General features: G+C 43.0%; 1 protein-coding gene across 1 annotated transcript in view; it reads left to right on the top strand.

Annotated features, from left to right (window-relative positions):
- The window catches only part of LOC133350659 (bone morphogenetic protein 1-like), a 162,558-nt gene that overhangs the window by 121,167 nt on the left and 19,424 nt on the right, over positions 1 to 21,967 (top strand). Inside the window, exons 10-12 of the mRNA XM_061565261.1 lie at positions 4,737 to 4,852; positions 8,530 to 8,632; positions 17,981 to 18,097. Coding sequence (XP_061421245.1) covers positions 4,737 to 4,852; positions 8,530 to 8,632; positions 17,981 to 18,097 — 336 coding nt within the window. The remainder of the gene's footprint in view (positions 1 to 4,736; positions 4,853 to 8,529; positions 8,633 to 17,980; positions 18,098 to 21,967) is intronic.

The raw sequence follows: 21,967 nt of genomic DNA, 5'->3' as shown, positions 1-21,967 counted from the left end.
ATATCACTGGGTAATAAATACCTGCTTTATAGCAGACTTGCTTTAATGATGTCCCTAGTCATTTGCTGTGGGAACTGTTCAGTAGAATTTGTACTAACCGGTTCATTGGTGAACAAACTTAAAAAAACACGACAGTATTTTTTATTTTACCAGGCAAGGCCCACTGAGCTATATAGCTCCTTTTCAGAAGCCACCTGGCCACAAGTGATAACTCAACGAAATGACTTATCATGTGGAAATTTAAAGCAGCCACAATACTCTAAACGCATGTTTCTAATGTGGGTGGAAAAACTTGAGGACCCGGAGAAAAATCCATGCAACAACTAACCACTGGCTTGCCCAGTGACTTAGTATCATGTGTATTGGTCATCGGTCTACATAAATCTTCTATTTGAATCCAATGATTTGCAGACTTGGGGCTGAGAACAGTTAGTCAGGTTATGGCCATTTGGTTCACCAGGTTTATGGTCATTTTTGATTGTCTAGCTCTGTGAGTGGGAGGTTTTTTTGTACGTGGAGATGACATTCTTTCTCGAAGGGGAAGGCAATTTGGCAGAGTGCGCATTGTTGGCTGTGTTCGCTAAATGGACTTTGAAGTGCGGGATATTTTGTGCTGGAAGCGGGGTGAGTGGCTTTGTCAGCACAGCGCCAATGAAAGCAAAAGTCTGAACAATGGCAGCCTATAAACCCACGCTCCTGGGGCCACTGCCTTCATAATTGCAGCTTGGTCAGGGAGTCAAGTGTCAGCAGACAAAAGGGTGGGGGAAGCTCTTGGATGGGGAATGGGATAGGGGTTGAGAGGTGGAGGTAAGCTGTGGATGGGCAAGATGAATCTTGCACCTCTTGACCACCGGGAGCTTTCAAAAGGGTCCCTCTTGGCTGAATGTCACTGGCAGCAGTGTGCTGCTAGAATCCATTTCGTTTGGCCCTCAAGAGCAAACGAAACGCACAGCCACGCCATCATGCCCCAGGCTGAGATGCGGTCTAAGAAACTGTGTCATTTTGAATTGGCCCTCTAAATTTACAATACCACACTTTTGTGTATTTTGTGTAATGTGTGTATAACTTCACAAACCAGCACCGTGATTTATGCTCAAATGACACCCACGACTGACACAGCGTAAAGAGACCACCCCCAAGAGTTGATTAATAAAGGGCTGCAATTATGATGTTTCGTTTATATGGATGTCCTCTATGTGTGTGCCAAAAGTAAAAATATCAGCCTAGTCAAACGAGCATGGGGACATTGTATTTCAAACCTGAAGTGATGATGGGCTAAATTGATCCTCAACTCGGCATTGTACTCGCAAACATCCAATTGTACTCGCACTTGTCACGGTGCCGTACATGTGCAGCTGTCTGCATCGAAGTCAGCAGGGGTGCGGTGGTGGTTTAGCGCGAGTTGCTCAAAAATTCCAACAATCTGAGTTTCATTCCTTGACACCAGTGGCCGATTAATTCTGAACTTCGTATGAGCCTGAGAATAGGTTTTCCCCTTTTTTTCTGGCAACAAAACAGGCGTTAAGATCTTGATTTGAAGCTTTCATTACTGCAGGAATCCATACTCTTTTTTTCTTTCAGTAAAGTCATGTAGGTAGAAAAATATTTTTATTTTTTATTTTTCTACCTACGTGACTTTACCGAAATAACCAAAGAGTATAGGTGTTACAATGTTAAAACACCAAACGGAAACCTTTTACAAGGAATCATGTCTGCATTAACCACACTACTTTTTGACCACAAGCATTGTGGTTAATGCAGACACGATTCCTTGTAAAAGGTTTCAGTTTGGTGTTTTAACATCTTAACACCTGTTTTTTTGCCAGAAAAAAAGGGGAAAACCTATTCTCATATTTTCGTACTGGCAAAGGAGGTCCCATGATGTAGTTCGTGTGAGCCTCTCCAATGTGGGTTCAGGTCACTCTTGCAAAATTAGACTATCCTGGGCTCTCAATAATAAGGTTTCATTTTACATGCTCATAGCGTCCCACAACACTGCGCATTAATTATATATACACAGATCAAATCCCATATACATCCACTACCAAGCAAATGAAAACCCTACAAGCAAGCAACAAAAAATTAATCAACGAATTAATAAATGGCACCAACACACAAAGCGCAAACAACTAACAAGTGACGACTTCTCACCTGGTTAAACAAATCAACTTGACTTGGTGTGTGCACCGAAGTGGTGGTGACAAAGGTGGACACGTGTGTGTGTGTCGTGCTTGCTGTCCCGAGATCTCCTATCAGTGAGCCTTCGACACTTCACGCGGCCTCAAAGTGCACCTGGCCTGGCACAGGCGCCGTGGTGAGGTCACCGTCTCTTAGTGGCGATTGGCTGGTATTGGAGTTGGTGGTGCTTGCTACCAGTGGCGGCTCCTGCAAAATCTCTCAGGGGGGGCAAATGTCTGGATGATTGATAAGGATAAGGTCCACCCATGCAATGGATAAATTAACAGCTTAAGCATGTAAAGGCAACTTCCCTTCTTTAATATTAATGAAAAATAAAGTGACTCTTACAATACATATTGTTTGTTTCTATACTCACTATTATTACAATCCACTCAGTTTCTTTTATTAAAGATTCCACGAGGTAGCGACAAATAATATTGTTGACTGAAACGTGCTTACGTATGATGACGTAAGCACGTTAGTGCAAGCCCTCCCGGAAGCTATAGAGAATGCATTGCAGCGCCCGCCGTTTGAAAAAAAACATCTTTGAATGTAAGTCTATGGGAACACTCTGGGCGATTCTCAGCCAGAGTGAAATCGCCCAAAAAGAGGCGGTACTCCACAGAACGTGACATGACGCTGATTGGACTATATCCAGAGGCACAGTAACGGCTGAGATTGGTGGTGCGTCGCCCAATCGCCCTAATGAAGAAACCGCCCCTGCTTGCTACACCCCTGTGTTCCAAAGCATCCTCAATAGTTTTGAGTGTTGGGTTTATTTGATTTTGTTACGAGGATGGGTCCCATTTAGCCAGTTCGCTGGCTATTTTTACACGGGAGACCCATGGTGCCGTGAGCACAGCAGCAGCTGCAGTTATGAAACAAAAACATCAATGTTGATGAGAACGAGTACAGGGTGCTTCAGGAATATTGCACGAAAGATGTTTATTAACAAAAATAATTTCCATCTAAATATTCGGAGCAAGGTGCACTAGAAACAAGTAAGGTGCAGGTGCAAGTCAGCTCTATATTTTATTTTTAATAAGAACATAAACACACGCAAATAAAAAAAAATACGGTGGAATCATTGCTTACTATAACAATACTTTACCCCAACATTCAGAGTGGGATATTTTTTTCCTCTGTTATCTGCTTACATATGCTTTTAAATACTCCCTTGTTAGCATAAAAAATAATGAGGTTCTATGAATGTGTATTCTCTATGGAATAAATGTGTTATTTATGATAATAATTTTACGTTTTAAGCTAAAGTGGATCATAAAATGAAGTACGCTTTTGGCCACAAATATATTGATAAAATATGTCAACCAAGAAGTTATTTGGCAATGAAAATAACATTAAAAAAGTTTTCATTAAATTACTGTTCACATATTTTTTTAACTTAAAAGCTGGCATGGAGTCATAGTTCCATATGTGTTTCACAAAACCTAAACGTGCAAATTACTTTTTCGATATTAATTACTTATATTTTCATATAATATGTAAAATACAATCACACTGGAGCCAAGACAGTCACTTACCCACAGATTTGAACATCTTTGCTGATGATCAGCTATTCATTATGTATTTAAACATCCCGCTGTTGTAAATTTACATTGGTTAAATATCTGTGAGGAGTTAGCCCTGTGTATATTGCGTGGCATTGGAAGCAAATGATCTCTCCACAGCTAAACGTTGATCTTCATTTACCTTTCAGCAATATTCCCATTTTATTTTGGATGTGCTTACTCATCTTTCAGCGGCTGTGACCGAGAATTGAACCTGTAACTTCTTCTATCATAACAAAATGTTAGCATGGTTGATTGATTGATGGACTGCCATTCCCGGGGAAACGTGGCAAAAACTATGAAAAAATGTATGGCTGAGTTGTACCACGTGATCAATATGGAGCACAAGGTTGACCAGTTATGTTGCGAGAGTGGCCGTGCAACATGTCCAGTGATTTGCTTTGAATACATATGCAGATTAAATCCTTCCATTAGAAGGTGTTTAGCTGGAGAGGGAAACCTTGACTGTTATATTCTTAGGTTTTTTCCGGTAAAGTCACGTAGGTAAAACATCAAAATTAAAAAAAAATAAAAGTTTTCATTAAATTACTGTTCACATATTTTATTTTATTTTTATTAATTTTGATGTTTTACCTACGTGACTTTACCGAAAAAACCTAAGAATATGAATCCTTGCAGTCACGAAAGCTTCAAATCTTGACTGTTATCTTTTTATGAAAGACTCGAGAGGGGGTATTAAACCTGGTACGACTGTTCCTGCCTTCTACTAATTTGTATGAAAGCTATATTTCTCAATGAAGTCAACATGACGAAAAAAAATATTAAACAAAAAAACGGTTACCACTTTCCTAAATTCTAATGCCCTGTTCACCTCAGAAAAGATGCAATACTTGCACCAGCCACTTCACAGGGCTCCATCGGCAGCATCCGTGAATCGCAGTCGATGCTTGCTGAGATGGTGCGCAAAAGAATGGCTTCTTAATGAACCTTTGGCGGTGCTTATTGTTCTTATTCTTGTTGTTGTCGCAGCCTGTGGAGAAACGCTGCAGGAATCGGTGGGGAACTTCTCGTCACCCGGCTTCCCCAACGGCTACCCCTCGTACTCGCACTGCGTATGGAAGATCTCTGTCACTCCCGGCGAGAAGGTGCGAGCTCCCATTTCATAACACAACAAAGTTCACGCCACAAATGAACCAGAATACCTTGCTGATATCGTCAAGGAGCATAAACCATCACGCGAACTCCGGTCATCCTCACAGCGGCTTTTGGCTCGCCATCAAACAGAATAGATTACCGCTTTCAGATGTGCTTCTGCGGCCGTCTGGAATGCTCTTCCTTCCGATATTAGGAGGTAACTGGAGCTATGCACTTTTAAATAATCTGCATTGAAAACGAATTTCTTTAGAATAGCTTTTTGTGTTTAGTTTGTTGTTCTTCCCCGCACCACCAATTAGCACGGTTGGCTACGTACTGTGCGGAAAAAGTTCTACATACATCTCCACGCACGTTGGATCAACCTTCACGTGCATTGCACTGCACCCTGCATTACAGCTGGGTAGAGGGACAGAGCTAATGCTTTAAAAATTCTAGTTGGCAAGTGACAATTGGCGTCTGGTTGATTTTAATGCGTGTGAAGAGGCAGTGGGAGTGGTGGACAAGAAGCCCTTCCACTGTGGCCAGCTCTCTGGCCAAAGCAAACCTGCGGCTATGCATGGCCACTTACCATAAAACGACCATTAATTTCCATGGGTTGCTGGCAATTTCAGGCACTTAGCCCCACTCTCAGCTGCATTGCACTCCAGCGTTTATAGCAACCCCGTATATATTTTGGAAAATCACCTCATCTGTGGATATAAGACATAACACTTAAAATATATTCTTTGGGTCTTTCGGTAAAGCCACGTAGATAGAAGACGGTTGCTTGTGTTGCGATCGAAACGTCGTGATTTTAGTTATTTTCTTTTTATCTACGTGGCTTTACCGAAAGATCCAAAGAATATGAATTCCTGCAGTCATGAAAGCTTTAAGTCAAGACTTAAAATATATATATACTTTCAAATTAATAACATTTTATACATTTCTCATGTTATTTTTGTGTGGGTATAGTAATGAGGGGCTGTGTCACAGTGAATCTATTCACAAGAAATCGGATGGGCCACATTAATTATATACGGAGCCTCGCATATGGTTATACATTAAATTTTTACCACGATACATGCTTTATTTCATTAATATTTAAATTTTGGCCACTAACGATGTTGCAACGAGTTAGAATGAAGAAGGTAATGTTCTGAAAAGTGTTTTGCAGATTTTGTCAGTAGTCTTTAAAAGCGTTGGTACACTATAACGATCTATTTTCAAAAGGGCCAATTGAAAACGTTATTTTCACGAGGCCTCGGTTGATTAAGACAAGAGCACGCAAGACCTTAGTCACGTATTTATTGAAACCACTTTCCACATCAATTTTGATTTGATAAAAATATGGAGAAAATCTTTGCCAATGTGACAATTAGTTTCAGCAAATATATTTGGGAATTGCATTACCTGACTTTATATGAATTATACTCTTTGGTTCGTTCGGTAAAGTCACGTAGGAGTTTATTTTGTTTTCTACCTACGTGACTTTACCGAAAGAACCAAAGAGTATGGATTCCTGCAGTCACGAAAGCTTCAAATTAAGATTTATATGAATTATGCCGATTTGCTTAAATACAGTAAAACAGACGACATCTGGATTTCAAAGTTTAAATCACAAGCCTACGTGTTAAACTCACATTTTGAGAGCTAAGCAAGTGATGCTTGGATTTTACAGGGAACTTTACGGAAGTCCCTTCAATGCAGGTAGGTTCACACTGTTTACAAATGGCTTAAATGGGCCATGCTGATGAAAATTGTGACACATCACCATTTAAAACCACTCGCTGTTTGCCTCATTTGAAGAGTTCATTCCAGTGCTTCTAATGTGTAGGGTAATCTTATTTGGGTTAACCATCCCCCGCAGAGCAAGCCCGCTGTGCGGCGGCTTGTTTATTAAATGATGTGTGTCCGGCTCGTGAATTCACGGAAGCCCCCCCCCCTTCCCAAGATGGTTATTTCCCCGGACTGCTGCAGTAATAGAGCCACCTCTCGATTGGCCCCTGTAACCAGGCTTTGCACCGCCAGCTACATATTTACTTTCCTCCTCTCTGGGATCTTTGTTGGCAGCCCAGTGACCCTTATCAATGTCTACCGTGGGGTCGACCTTTGGTCCCATAGGGGATTAAGTATGAGGCCCCTCGGATTAGATTCCTATGGAACACTGCACGATGCAGCACCAGTGTGCATATATATTTATTTAGGCGGCTCTATAGCCTTGGGATTATTAGTGCAATAGGATAATGAACAAGACGCGCTACAGACATGAAAACACAATGGAGAGCTAAACAATGCCATGCATCTAAATGTAATATTGTACATCTACAAAAGGGTTTTAAACAGGAAAATGCAGCTGGCATTTTCTCCAAGCAGATGTTGAACCCCATTTAATGATGGTTTGTTTAAATTCGCGTATTACGATCCAAAAAACTAAAGTAATATTTTGAGTCGCCAAATGCTATAAAAAAAGCCGCCCAATGTCAGCGGCACAACGCGTTTGGTGCTGGGTGTGCTATTGAAAGATGTGCGCTGACGTTTACGATCGACGGCAGGTGTTTGCACGCTGATAATCGCGCGGGGACAATGTATTCTTTTGAGTCGTCAGGATTAATCCTGCTCAGAGTCATCGCTGGATTTGCATCGGAAACAACACCATAAATAGTTCTCAACCTTTCAAATATATCTAAAAAGAAATGCGTAATCTGAAACACGGGGCAGTGATTACAAATACTGAAGAAAAAGACAGCGGATTATGTTTTGTTGAATCAATTTGCTTGATGGTTTCGCATTAAATAACATTTGTATAGTAAATAGCATTTGTATATTAAATAGCTGTCGCATATGGTAAAAAGTTGCAAATGCAAAAATGCACAGATGTACTGGGTAAGTTTTAAACAATACCAGTGGAACTGTGAGATGAAACAAAATTTGTATCATAATTCATGTAAAAAAAATTTCATAATACTGTTAAAACATTACAATATTCCCTTAACACTGATTGATAAAAGTGGATTACAGGCTATAATCGATTTGTTTTTTATTAGCATGCTATTGAAATGAATGTTTCTGTACCAACACGGAACTCCTTTGTAAGTATCCAGGGAATTAGATAAACGTGATCAACGAATAAAATGAAGTTAAACCTACAGACTGACACGTACTCTTGTTTGCTATCAGCCAATAATAATGATAATAATGCTGCCATGCATTTAACCAGGAAAAATATCCTCATTGAGTCTTTAAAAAGTATTGTGCCACACATCTATACGCAGGATCTTCCTATTCTAGATTCCTCGGCAGCCAAAATGACAAGAAGAGGCATTCTTTTTAAAAAATCTGTTAACCCCCCCCCCCCTCATTTCAAGAGCCGCAGTGCAATGTGAATACGGTGGTAGTTCTTAATAAATAACTTCACAAAGCAGCAGTCCTCAAAGAGCCGCATGCAGCTCCGGAGCTGCAGGTTTGCCTACCCCTGCCCATAAAGATTGCGTGTGTTGTAGTCGGAGCTCAATACGTACTATAACTACGAGGCCCATCACACCAAGCTATGGCTGGCAATCAAAGTCAGGTTGATGGGTTCTGAAGATGCAGGAAAAACCAGGACCAGTGGCAACTCTAGCCTCAACACCGGCTTGCGGAATTTTACATGGCAATATAAACACTTGCATTCAATTGTCTTTTCTTACAGATCACCCTTAACTTCACTTCGCTGGACGTGTTCAAGAGCCGCCTCTGCTGGTACGACTACATCGAAGTGAGGGACGGCTTCTGGAGAAAGGCCCCGTTGCTGGGTAAGATACAGCACTTGTGCTGCACTTACAGATGAACCCTGTTCGAGCTCAGGGTCTGGCCACTGAGGGTCATGTTTGGGAGATGATTTGCCGTGTGGGGAGCGGTGGCGCAGTGGTTGGGTCAAGTGCTGTTAGCGAGCACCTGCGCTACGAACCCGGCGACAGGAGTTCGATTCCCGCTCACGGCCAACACCAGTAGCGATTATATTATCTGAACTGGTCATGGGCCTGCCCTAGGTCGACTCAGCCTCAATTGAGTACCTAGTGCGAGGCGTAAAAACATTGCCACTCGGGAGACAAAGGCGTTCAGGCATGATGCTGTCCAGCCACCCCCTCGTGTGCCATTCCAGTCTTCATAGATGCTCGCCTAAATGACTTTCCCCAACAGTCTGTTAAGGCTATACTGGGAGGTCTTTGTGGTGTGCGAAAATGCATATACGATATCGCATTACACTTTCATGAGCCACATGCTCCATATGTATCCCCCTGTTACATTGTAAGCCAGGTCTGGTGTAATAGCGGTCATTTCACTTCATGACGAGTCCTGAAAAGGTTTTGGGAATTTCAAAATTAAACCTAAAATAATTAGATTTTAACTATTTTGAAGGATTATATCTAGAACTGGTCGATTTGTACTATTCCAGGAATTGCAATTCCATTCTTAGCTGGGCATGGTGTTCAATGCAAGGAAGCAGGGCCCGTGGGGCCTGTTCGGCCTCGTGCAATCGCCATGAAGACGCATTGCCGATGCCAAGTGTGTGAAAAACTTGGCCGGATTCCAATGTTGATTCCAGCAGAGTGTTCACGGAGGGAGGGCATAGTTTACCTGTCGCAATGCACGGCCAGTGCGTGGAGCAGCGATGACCCTAGGCAGCCAGGTGTAGGCTCTGCATTGAGCAAGCAAGTGTATAGCCCAGCACATACACAGGACCGTTGCCTGTATATGTGTGGCCTTGACTATACCCTAAGCTGGCTCCTCTTAATTCAAGTTTGTATTTTTAATCGTAATCAATTCCATTCGTATTACTTTTCTATAAAGGCACTGAAACCAATTGAATTGCAGGCCTTTGCACACTCGCATTTTTTTGTAAGTAAGCAAAGCTCTATTTTGTGTTTGGTACATTGTTAGAATCAGTTTAAGTGCTAAATATAATCTTAAACACATTCAAGACCAGAACGCTGACCTGGCTCCAATGTCCAGCTCACCACTCATTCGGTCCACACACTCATTTAAAGAGTCTGGATCAGATCATGCACATGAAAGGAGAGAGAGAGAGAGGCAAACAAGTGCCTCGCCATTCCCACTCAAATGAGCTCTTGAGCACTCGAAGGAAGACACGGAATGAAAACTCGTAATGAAGATCCGTAAGGCGAATGCATTGACAGAATCCGTGGAAATGGACTTCACATTAACGCAACCAGGTCTCGCCACCTAAACTCTGCCTCTGCATGTTTGTGGAGCCGTGATGATGAGTGTTCGTACACGCCATTCCGTCAGCCTAGCAGACAGACCCCACTGGCTTCTAACATTAGGTTTTCTGTAAAGCGTTAGTCTCACTGGCTGTGACGTGCCGCCCTGTAGACGTTATTAACGTGCTGATTTGCAGGGTCCTGATGTGTGGAATTGCGTCCATTGTTTTGGCGGAGCAGGGGTCACACATGCAACCAATACGCAAAGTATCAAAATTACACCACGGATCACATGCAGCGCATGGCAACGCGAGTAGCTCTAAGCCTGTTTGGTTACCGGCATTACGGTTATTGGAAAAAGCTGCTGATTGATGCTCACACTGAGCTTCATTTGTTGAGCGGTGTGTGCGACACGCTTAACAAATGTTGGCGTCGGTGTATTTAGTGGTGTCACAATGTGTGAGCAAATTTAAGGTGAGGCAGGCAGACACCCAGTGTGTGCGCACGTGTGTGTGCGTGGTAGTTTAGCGGTTAGCACGCTGCGCTATGAACCTGGCGACCCGGGTTCGATTCCCGCTCACAGCCAACACCAGTGACGATTATCTGAACTCGTCCTGGGCCTCCCCTAGGTCGACTCAGCCTCAAATTAGTACCTGATGCGGTGTGTAAACATCGTTACTGGGGAGACAAAGGCGGCCGGGCGTGGTGTTGGCCACCCACCCCCTCGTGTGCCGTGCCGGCCTTCATAGGTGCTCGCTAACAGCACTTGCCCCAACAGTCTGTTAAGGCTATGCGGGGGATCTTTGTCTTTGTGCGTGTGTGCACGTGTGCGTACGCGTGTTTGCAAGTGGGGATAGGTGGAGGCGGTGGGTAGCACCGTAGTGCTGTGATTCAAATCACCTGGGTTGAATTCCCGGCCATGTGCAACATCAATGTTGAGTGTCATTTCAGCCTTTATTTTTATTAGGCCTGCCATAGGTAATGTCCTCTCTTATCCCTGGCCACCCTTGCAAAATGATACGTTCCATCTCAATGGATTTCCCCCCCCCCCCCCCCCCCCCCCACCATATTAAGTATTTTAAGAAATTTCGATTTAAAGCTTTCGTGACTGCAGGGATCCATCTTCTTGGTTCTTTCGGTAAAGTCACGTAGAAGGGAAGTAATAAAAAAAATAAAAAATAAAACATAATAAAATAAAATAATTCTCACGACGTTTCGGCTACAACGAAAGCAGCCGTCTTCACCTGAAGACGGCTGCTTGCGTTTTATTTTTTATTTTTTTATTATTTTAAGAAACTCAACCTTATATCGGTACCTGTTGAATGTACGTAAACATTAGCCTTGGGTTGACAAAGAGGCAGCCTTAAGAGGTGACGGCCACACCACCAAGTCGTGTTCAATGCCGGCGTTAAACTCAGCTCACCAACGCTACCTTTCTTGACGGTCGATAAGCCAGGATCAGGAATCTTTGTCTCGGAGTTATTTGTTTAGTGTCTTTTAATCTCACGAATGGAGTAGATACGCCAATCTTTAGTTGAGCTGCTTATGTAGATTTAGCAACATTCATTGATAGGAAACTGGCCAAGTATCCGAACGAAGAAGACGCATTTTTGAGGCCAATAGAAGCGTTCCTTCACAAATGAGGGCCAATATAAATATTTAGCTTTTAATATGGAATTAATGTTTCTATATAAGAATAAGTTTTACCCTTTCTGGCAATACAACAGGTGTTAAGATATTAAAACACCATACTGCAACCTTTTGCAAGGAATCGTGTCTGCATTTACCACATATACTTGTGGTGAACATGCAAACCAAAAAAAACATGCTCTGATATTATATGCATTGTAAACTTGATTTGAAGCTTTCGTGACTGCAGGAATTACTCTGGTTATTTCGGTAAAGTCACGTAGAAAGAAAAAAAATTGAATATAACAATAGGTAAAACCTATTGTTATATTTTGATCCTGGAAAGGGGGGTCCCATGATGAATGTTTCTGTGTTACATGCATGGGTTGTTTATATATATATTTTTTTATCACGGCAATTTTTTTTTTATATTGATAATATTCACATTTTCACCCACTGGGACACTGTGAGAGTGTTGGGCTCTATTCTACAAAGGCAAACGTATCAGGGGAGGCATCGAATATTCATGAATTCTATACTCTTTTTTCAAATTTGGTGACAACCAATTGGGACACGTTATCACTTTTACGAATAAAATTATGGAAAACTTAGATGCGCACAGTTTATGCATTCACTGTGTTGTTTAAACACATAAATGGCCATATGTCCCCAAACTGAAATCTACATCAAGTGGAACTTATCTTGAGCCTGATGCAAATTCCACATTCCTATGTAAGGGACCAGTCTCTCCAGATAACTACAGACATTGCTTTGCACAAAGTAGTACTAATTCCATTGCCCTAAGAGAGACTATTGGCTGAAATGATGGCCGATGAAGGATTTGAAGTTGCAACATTTCTCTCACCATGCCACTTCACTAGATTGTGAAATGTTTAGTCGTGGGTAATTTTAACATCAAGCTTGGTGGAGATTTCTTTGCGGGAGAGAAACATGAACTTGTAAATTCAGAAGAGAGCATGACAAGAAAACTTGACGGATGTGATCAGCATCGATTGTGCAGCCCACGGATAACCTAACTGCAGAGATACGATGCTGTGTTTTGGTTGCAAACTGAATTGTGGTGCCTTTTTGAAAGAGGGACAATATTAGACACAGGCTCGCATGCAGGAGACCAGCAGCTAAAACGGTGTGGGTCCTCCTATCAGCTCATCCGTGACCCCCCCCCCACCTCATCTCGCAGAGTAAATCAATCACCTGAGAGTTGCGCCTGAGAAAACGTCGGCAGGCTGGTACTTTGGATGGGTCGCATTCCGTTTGGCTGGGATGTGCGTACGTGGAATGGAGGAGCTAGGCAAGTCAGTGCTTGGTGCCGAGGATAAGATTTTGTTGCGGCTCGTGTATGAGACGAACTGGGACTTAGCGCTTATGGTTGCCAGGCTGCTGGCAGGGCGTTCCCAATAATTTCCAGCTGAGAGACATATCTGCATGTGTCTTCCCATTAGTTGTAGGATCTTGTATTGTGTATATTAGGACAACCATCCTTCTGCTCACGTGATCCACGTCTCAATGTCAGTACATATGACAAGGATTATTTATTGACTACAGTGCGGTCACGTGCTGCCTGGAATGTATAGCTGCATAGGCACAGTTATTGCAGGAACATTTTTGTTGCAGGCAAAAATCAAAACTGTGACCAAGGGGACGGCCCGAAGCCAGATGGTGGGAGACTGTATAAGCAGACCTTTAGAGGTTGGGTGTTGGCGTACAACAGCTGTGCGATCGAGCAGAAGGAACCGATGGTAAAGTGTCGTGGCGCCAAAGGAGGTTGCCTGCAACAGCCTCTATATCTTATCGTTTTACAAACAAAATGAAAACACTCCTAACAAACTTAATCGTTACACACACACGCTGCCCTGGAACACGCGGAAATATGTTCGCCTGGCACATTATTGTTTATTATGTCAGCATTAGTGAAAACATTGGTGCAGTTTTTTCGTGTAAGCTGCTGTCAATGCAGTCCATGAATTTTCACCATACTTACAGTTGGTTGCAGGTAAGTGGATGGGCATGCTGTAGCTGTAGCTCTTTGTTGAGATTATTTGGTGGCTGTAGGATTAAAATCGTTGGCCCCATGTCGAGTGGTTCAGTAATAAACACACTGAATGGTAACATTGTGGATGTTACGTGTTAAGTGGGCACTATTTACAACGAGTCATTTTGCCTTCAGACCATGTAGATGGAATGTCATAGCCTTTGATGTGGTTTTGATAATCTCTCAGTCGAGGAAGATCCACGTGCAGACACTCACTGTCTTTAATAATAGCAACAAGTGAGCAATTATGCTTGTACACGCTCCAAATCAGTGGAAATTTTTTAATCCTAGCGAATAAAATAAATGAAGAACGAATCCAAATAATTTAACGGTGCGAATTTAATTCAACGGCGCTTTCCAATACAATTCAATTGCACTCTAATATTATATGCCGTACTGGTCCGATACGTTTAAGTGCCAAAAACTTTGAAAGCAAACATTTAGGTTACCGGGGATGCATTGGGGAGCATATTTCAAGCAAAATAAAAAAAACACTCTACGTTTAAACGGTTGTGGAAGAAAATTCTTGGCAGTCGGGAATTTCACATGGCCGTGATCTTATAACCAAACATTCCGTCGGTGTGTTTGGTTTAAATTTTAGCCAACGAGTCACCTGGACGTGTGTTCCGGCTAGGGCAGCGGTCGGGAACCTATGGCTCGCGAGCCATATATGGCTCTTCCGGTGACGGCATATGGCTCCCAGACAATTTTGAGTTGAAAAAATGAAAATAAAAAAATTAAATAAAATCAGTTTGGAACTGATTTTAAAATACTTGTGATATTTCTTAATAATACTGTGTCATTTTAAAGTAAACAGAAATTAGTTTTGAAGATAAATTTCACGGGTCACGGGTCCCGTGACCAGAAGTCGCATTAAAAGTAAGACATATATAATTTATTATACGTTAAAAATACTATATGGCTCTCAATGAAAGATATTTAGAAATATTTGGCTTTTATGGCTCTCCCAGTCAAAAAGGTTCCCGACCCCTGGGCTAGGGCATCGTTTAGATTTTTTTTCATGAAACGCGTCCATACGTTTTTTGAGCAGGGTCTCGCTATAGTTACAATAATTATTGTTGCAAGAATCAACGGTAATCAAGTGAAAATGGTACAATTCATTGTTTTTTAAATTATATTTTACAGCAAAATTCCTTTACTCGGGAGGGTCCTGGGTGGTATGTGTGGCCAATTCCTCGTTGAGTATTTTCACATCTGGAAAGAAATGTGAGTGCCCAGTGAAACCTACACGTAGTTTACAAGGGAAGAATCTCCACACAGGAATATTATGAACCTATCTTCTTGGTTCTTTCGGTAAAGTCACGTAGAAGGGACTTTACCGAAAGAACCAAGAAGATGAATCCCTGCAGTCACGAAAGCTTTAAATAGAAAATTATGAACCTACTTGCTGTGCCGCCCTCTATAGGAACTTTGGTATCAAGGCCGTTGCCCAGCAGGTGGATTTGTTACGCACGTCACAGCTGTTGCTAGCACAGGCAATCCATGGTTTTCATTCTTGCGTGAGTCACCAATCAAGCTACCATGTCTTAGAAATGAGGCATGCACCACCACACACGGGCAAAACAAAGTTGCTGGCTGTGTGGATTGTGCACTCCATGAAGCGAAGGGCGCACATTATTAGCAAGAGCCAAGACATGGGTATCAAAGCGTAGATTACATTGTTATACTTTTATTTCATTTACCTTGTGCCAGGACAATTTCAGAGTTGCCACCCAAGTTGCCAGTTCTTCAACAAAGCTTGGCATGGGCTGAGCAGTTCCTGAATGTATCGTAACAACTAAGCAGACATGTGGGTGGAATTTTTTTTTTGTAAAAGTAATGACCTCTGCTGAACCGTACTGCTCACGAGCACCTGCGCAATGCAAACTCAAATATGACTCTTGGTATTTAATCTAGACTCCTTTAACCTGGTGAAAATCCAGTTACATGCATAGCTCCGCCTGCAAGCGTTCCCACATCGCTACAGAGAGATACAATTTGCACTTTTTTTTGCGGATAATTTTCAAATTTTGTGGGGAGTGGTGATGTAGCGGTTTGCACAATACTCTGCCAAAACTGGTAACATAACCTTGATTCCCAGGCATGGCTAAACACCAGTAGTGAGTGATATCTGAACCGGTGAAGTATGACCAATGACGGACAGTGGATTGTCATGAGTCTATCGCCTTTAAACACAGATTCCCCTACCCTCTGCTCCAAGTCATCACAAGCCCCCCCCCCCCCCTCTTTTGACACGTACACCCTACGGGGCTGATGCCTTTCCTTAGTTTCTCTCTAAAGTGTGCAAAAAAACCCTACAAAAACAATGTCTGTGCGTCCTACCAACACATAAAACGCCTCGGGAGGTTGATTCCTGAATTGAAGTGAGGCATGCAAAGAGATGGGCGTAAATAACAGGGCCATTGCTGGTAGGCGATCAGCCACCCAGTTAACACGGCCAGTGCTCTCCTAACGTTCCGAACATCGGCCAGTGAGCGCGACAAAGGTTTACGGCCGGCTTGAGAAACGACCTCGGCATTAGCAGGACGGCAGTGTTACCCGCCCTACTTATTGCGATGCCACGGTCCCACCGGGAAGCTGCGGGCGGCTTTGCTGGGTCACTTCGCAATCACGGTCTCCATGGGTTCTCTTTCGACCGGAATGTTGCCTGTCGTGGGTCGGTCCACATTCGGCGTTAAAACCCAAACACGGGAGTGTGCGGGAAGCCTCTCGAAGGAGCACCGCCTCATGGCGGGTTGGGAGATCCCTGTGCGGGAGCTTCGCCGGTGGCACAGCTGTGATTGCACTTTTTTTATCGGTGGTGCAGTCATCTGCACCACCTCGGGACCACCCCTCCCCTATCTCAATACCAGCATACGAATACACACCGCAGAGACGGAGCTCTCCCATTGGGCCTTGGAGAGTGCAGGGGCAAGTGCTGTTCAGAGTGAGCACAGCCACCTGTGCGGTGCTGACGGTTCACCCACCATGCCAGGTCATCGTTTGAGGGCCCAGGCAACCGAGGTGAGGGGGCCAGGATTCGTTCAGATTCCACTTGCCATGGATGTGCACGGCCAGGAATAGAACGCAACAACACGCACTGCCGGTGTGCGCTTGGGGCCATCTCCTTTTTACAGCCCTGAGCCAGTGTTGGGAATTCCACGGGACTATGGTGGGTGCGAGTCAATTCCAGCCTGAAAACTCATCTCTTCATAACCGCTTTTTGTGTTTAGTTTGTGGTCTTTCCCTCCCACACTTCATATTAGCGCGGTTGGCTCTGTACGGTGCGAACGAAGTTCAACATACTTGCATGCATTCAATTTAGAGGATGACCATTAAAATGAATACCAACAATTAACGATCCCAGGGGTAAGATTGGCTGAAATGCACTCGTTAAAACATGTCCACCACCACCACAGTTGAGTTGAATATGGATATATGGACGTGGCGATTTTCTCGCTCCCGGACCCTTTCCCTGCTATGTGTTATGCATTGAGTTTAGGCAAAGGCCTCGGCCAATGCCAGGGTTAGCTTTGAAGAGAACGGATCTGGGTCAACGTGCCCGGCATTCAAATGCACTGGTTAACGTTTTGGCCTCGTGCACGTATCTCAGGTCACGGTACAACCTGGTGTTGTTCAGGCTGTGGCGTAGTGGGGGGAAGGGTGGGGGGGCATCTGGGTTACTTCAGGTCCAGTACGGGAAGCAAGCGAACCAGATCTTGAATCTCCTGCACTGCAGCCTCTGCAGGTCGCATGGTCTCCACCGTGGGGGGAAATGTCAGTGCTATAAATCTTAAACAAATGGCGATGCTTTAGATCTTCGATACACCACATTAAAAAGTCTGTCTCCTAAATCTAAATCCTATGCTGCGCAGCCCCAAGAAGGGGAGCATGCGGGATAAAGGTCGAAATATTAAAGGGTGAAAACAATACAGTGCCATAATTATTTACAGCGGTGTTTACCATGTGCCAGTTCTCAATGTTGAAGTTTCACATTAATTTTGTTCGACAAACACCAACATATAACCCACCAGTTGATGCTCATTTGAACATGGAAAGCTTCCGTTGAATTCGTCTCAGCTCCGACTTGTTTCTCGCTGGTCAGAAACAAGGGATCTTCAGAGATGATGGCCTGACGGTTTCTTCGTTCACACGTGGGCCGGCCTGCCTGTCCTCTTATGCCTCCTTCCTCCCCTCCCTATTACCCCTCCCCTACCCCCGTGTCTCCCGTCACCCCCGTGTGCCGGTGCGCGCAGGCCGCGTGTGCGGGGACAAGCTCCCCGAGCCGCTCATCTCCACCAGCTCGTGGATGTGGATTGAGTTCCGCAGCAGCAGCAACTGGGTGGGACGCGGCTTCTCGGCCGCGTACGAAGGTGGGACGGGCGGCCCCGCGGCAGTCGAGTCTAAGCCCTCCGCCGTGCCGCACGAGCGCTACCAGTATGACAGATAGCGATGCCCGCGCGCATCTCCGCGGAAGCCCCGTGCGGTGCACGGTCGGCGGTGAAGCCAGTAAAATAGCCTGCGTGTGGCGTATACGTAGAGCGCAACTTTATAACGTGAAAGCAATACGTGTATGAGTTTGGCGGGGGTAGAGTTGGTGATTTGTGCAGCGTGCTAAGATCCCGGTGGAATGTGTTCATTTCCTGGCTGTGATTCACATCACTAGTGGCAAATAAATTAAACTAAGTGATATCTGAAGCTGGCCTAGGTCCGTTTTAACTCGAATCGTCCTTAAGTGAGTATCTAGTGCAGGGTGTTAGCATCGGCACTCGGCTACTGGCAACACACCACCCCTTTGTGTACCAAACCAGCTTTGGCGTAGTGCTTGCCAACAGCACCTGCTCCTAGAGTCTGCAACGAATAACGTAGGATCTTTGTCCACGGACATAAGTATACCCACAAGATGTGCGTTTTGCCTAAAATAATAAAATCACGCCAGGCATATAAATGCAAAGTTTGTAAAATAAAGTACATAATTGGTGCTGTAAATATCATACCTGTCTGCTGTCAGGTTTGATTGGATGTACGTGTGTTTGCCAATCAAATCAAATGCAATTCTCTGTTTCCACAAACATTGCAGTTGTCCAGCAAAATCTGCCAATGCCTGATGATGGGCGCTTTCGAAAATATGTAAACTGTATTAATGTAAAATATAAAACTAGGAAAAAATAACACAAAGATGCAGGTGCGTATGGCCACTCGTCAGATACCTGTCGCCTATTAACCACGACGTTTAGCTGCCTCGTAGAGTCAGCTTGTTTCTTCCGGGTGATGCTTGCACTGAATCCGGTTGTGATGCTGTACGGCTGTGTTGGCAGGATCAATGCAAGCGAGAGATTCTGTGTAAATTTCGAGTTTCGATTTTATAGTATTTTAATCACAATTTTTTACAAACCGTACGGTTTGTATTTGCATCTCCATGTGTGCCGTCCGATGGTACGCTCTTTAGAATAAGCGGGGGTAGTTTTATGCAGCGAATGTATTTTACGTGAATTCGGAGCCAAGGAGTAAGGGAAGGGCGCACATTTTAATGAAGGAATTGGAGATGACCCATGCTTGGTTTGGATCGTGCCTGCGTTTAATATCAAGTGGCTCTGTAAAAAACGGCACGACCATATTTTTATTGCATTGTAAAAAAACATTTAAATGGCATCAATATAATTATTGCCGACTCTTAAAAGGAATTTAAAACTGTAATGCTAGCCTTTTTAAAATCGCGTGGCATGTATTCTGTTAACTTAGAATAATTAGTTCTAAAAATATCGACAGTGAATGTTTTTGAGTTGCACCAGGCGCACGCAGGTGGTGCATCTTTTAAAAGTGCACCGCTCGCATTCGATGTAAGGCGTAATTAAATAAGCACACGCGTTACTTCCTCTAGGATGTCCACAAATGGCTGGACATTAACGCAATGGGGAACCGAGATGAGATGTATACTCAATTTGAGTGTGATGGGTGTTTTTCTTAGTCACATCGATTAAACGAAGATTATTTAATTGATTTAAAATCAAGAAATGTCCACCTGTAAGGCATGCTTACAGAGTGTGTTTTCAATTTCAGATAATTATTTACATGAAGTATGAGTAGATGAAGAGTTTGCTTTGTAGACCTAATGCATTGACCTATACCAATTAACATTTCCCAGGAAAATGTTGCTTCAACCATGCAACCCTGGATTGGATTCAGTCCTAAAGACTCTCATCAGTGATGTGTGACCTCATAATTTAACATCGCCTGGCTATCCTGATGTTACAGACATAATCTCCCCATGATGTTGGGCCCAAAATGTTTTAGTTTTGCATTGCCTTAACAGGAATGTAACGATTTTATTATGAATAAAGAGAAGGCTAAATGCCAGGGATGCACGTTGTGTGTGTAACTCTGTCATTTAGCCTGGACATCCTTGCAAGTGAGATGTTCCATCTCAATAGATTTTCGAGGTAAAACGGTTAAATAAACAAAGTATCAGGGCATATGATGCTGAAGAGACTCAATGAAGTCAAAACTACTTAAAGTTTTCCATATTTAAATAAATACAGCTGGGAAATGTTAAACTGGAAAAAAATCAGGCTGATGGACTAAATGCTATTTTATTTTAACAATTAAACAATCCTGTTCAACATGTTATTATAGTTTGTTCAGTCTATTTAACGACATGGTGATGTGAAGGAAAATGTGCTTTACTTTGGCTGCACATGCACTCCACAAAGTGTATTTTAAATCTGAACTTTGTGGTGTAATTTTTTTTTAGTACTACGTAGCATATTTTGATAGCTGCTAATGAGCAGTAGAGAGCAGGCATTTCCCACACCTTTTGTTCACAATTCTGTGGGCAGACCAGCCATCCCTTGAAATCATATGCGCAAGTACTGTACTGCTAACTACCTGCGAACACTCCAACGGATATCGTCGCATGCACGCTTTATCGCCAAAACACACATTTGTAAAAATATGACCAAGATCTCGAGCAGTGTTTTCTTCACATTCTGGAGATGGCCTTTTGCTTCGGCTACTGGAAATGTTTTTGTAACACCTCGTGGCAGTCTTCTTCTTGGTTTTTTTCGGTAAAGTCACGTAGAAGGGAAGTAATAAAATAATGTTTTTATTACTTCCCTTCTACGTGACTTTACCGAAAAAAACCAAGAAGATGAATCCCTGCAGTCACGAAAGCTTTAAATCGAAATTTAACCTCGTGGCAGCTTAACCTGCAGGTGTCATTCGTCATAACTCTTCCACATATATTGTACTTTCATCTGCCAACGCAGCTTCACGGGTATTTATACCATGATCAAAACAGACAAAAGTTAATTTTATTTTCTGGCTGGCCTTCCATATGCAGAATAAAATAATTTCCTCAACCACCAGCCATCCACTCGATGAAGACGGACAGCCGGCTGAAAGCTTAAGTTATTGTCTTCCCCTTGCAGCAGAAACAACCAAAGCACCACGCACAACGAGCAGTGTCCCTCCTCGTGGTTCAATCAGCATTGCCAGAGCCAGATTTTAGGTCATTCAAATCAGCATGGGGATGCGTTCACTGCACAAAATATTCGCCACGCTCTATGGATAATTTAGCTTTGCTAGATAGAGGTTTGTTACAATTTGTTGTATCATGTGTTGAATGTATTTTATGTGTATGCAACAATGATTTGTTTTTTTTTTAACATATAGTTGGGTAGAAAAATATGAAGGCGTTAAAAAGTGCTGATGGCAGCCCTGTATTAAAGACCTGTTCCACATGGTCTAAGTTGTGTTCTTTTTTATGGACTGTTACAGTTTTCTTTGTCAACAATCGGCCTCTTTTATATATAAAAAAAGTGAATTATTAAGGAACCAGCTACAAAACAAATGAGCAATTTAATGGCATCGCTGCAGTAGACTCCGTTTAATCCGACATAATTGCTACTCTGGAGTTCCTTGTGCATCATTGATTGTTTTTCTAATTAGCTATGGTCCTTTGGAAACCAATGATCAGCACATGTCACTCGTTGTGCATATGCCGTGTACGGTGCCACACAGGAATGTTTGAAATTCACTTGGCCATGTTCATTATAATTGAGGCCTTGTGAGGCGAAGTCTATCACGTGAAAAAATATAATTTCGTTGAAAGGAAATAATAATAATACATATGTTCAGCCTCTTGCATATTAAGAGGTGCTTTTGCATCAAACATTTTCAGGGAAGTATACTGTGTATTACATCAAAACAAATGAACAACTTTCCTGTTGCAGGGCTTGACAATG

Source organism: Lethenteron reissneri, chromosome 34, assembly GCF_015708825.2.
Source record: "Lethenteron reissneri isolate LAM-NWPU_2019-01 chromosome 34, ASM1570882v1, whole genome shotgun sequence".
NCBI classification, from domain to species: domain Eukaryota; kingdom Metazoa; phylum Chordata; class Hyperoartia; order Petromyzontiformes; family Petromyzontidae; genus Lethenteron; species Lethenteron reissneri.
This window is presented reverse-complemented; position numbering and strand designations above follow the sequence as displayed.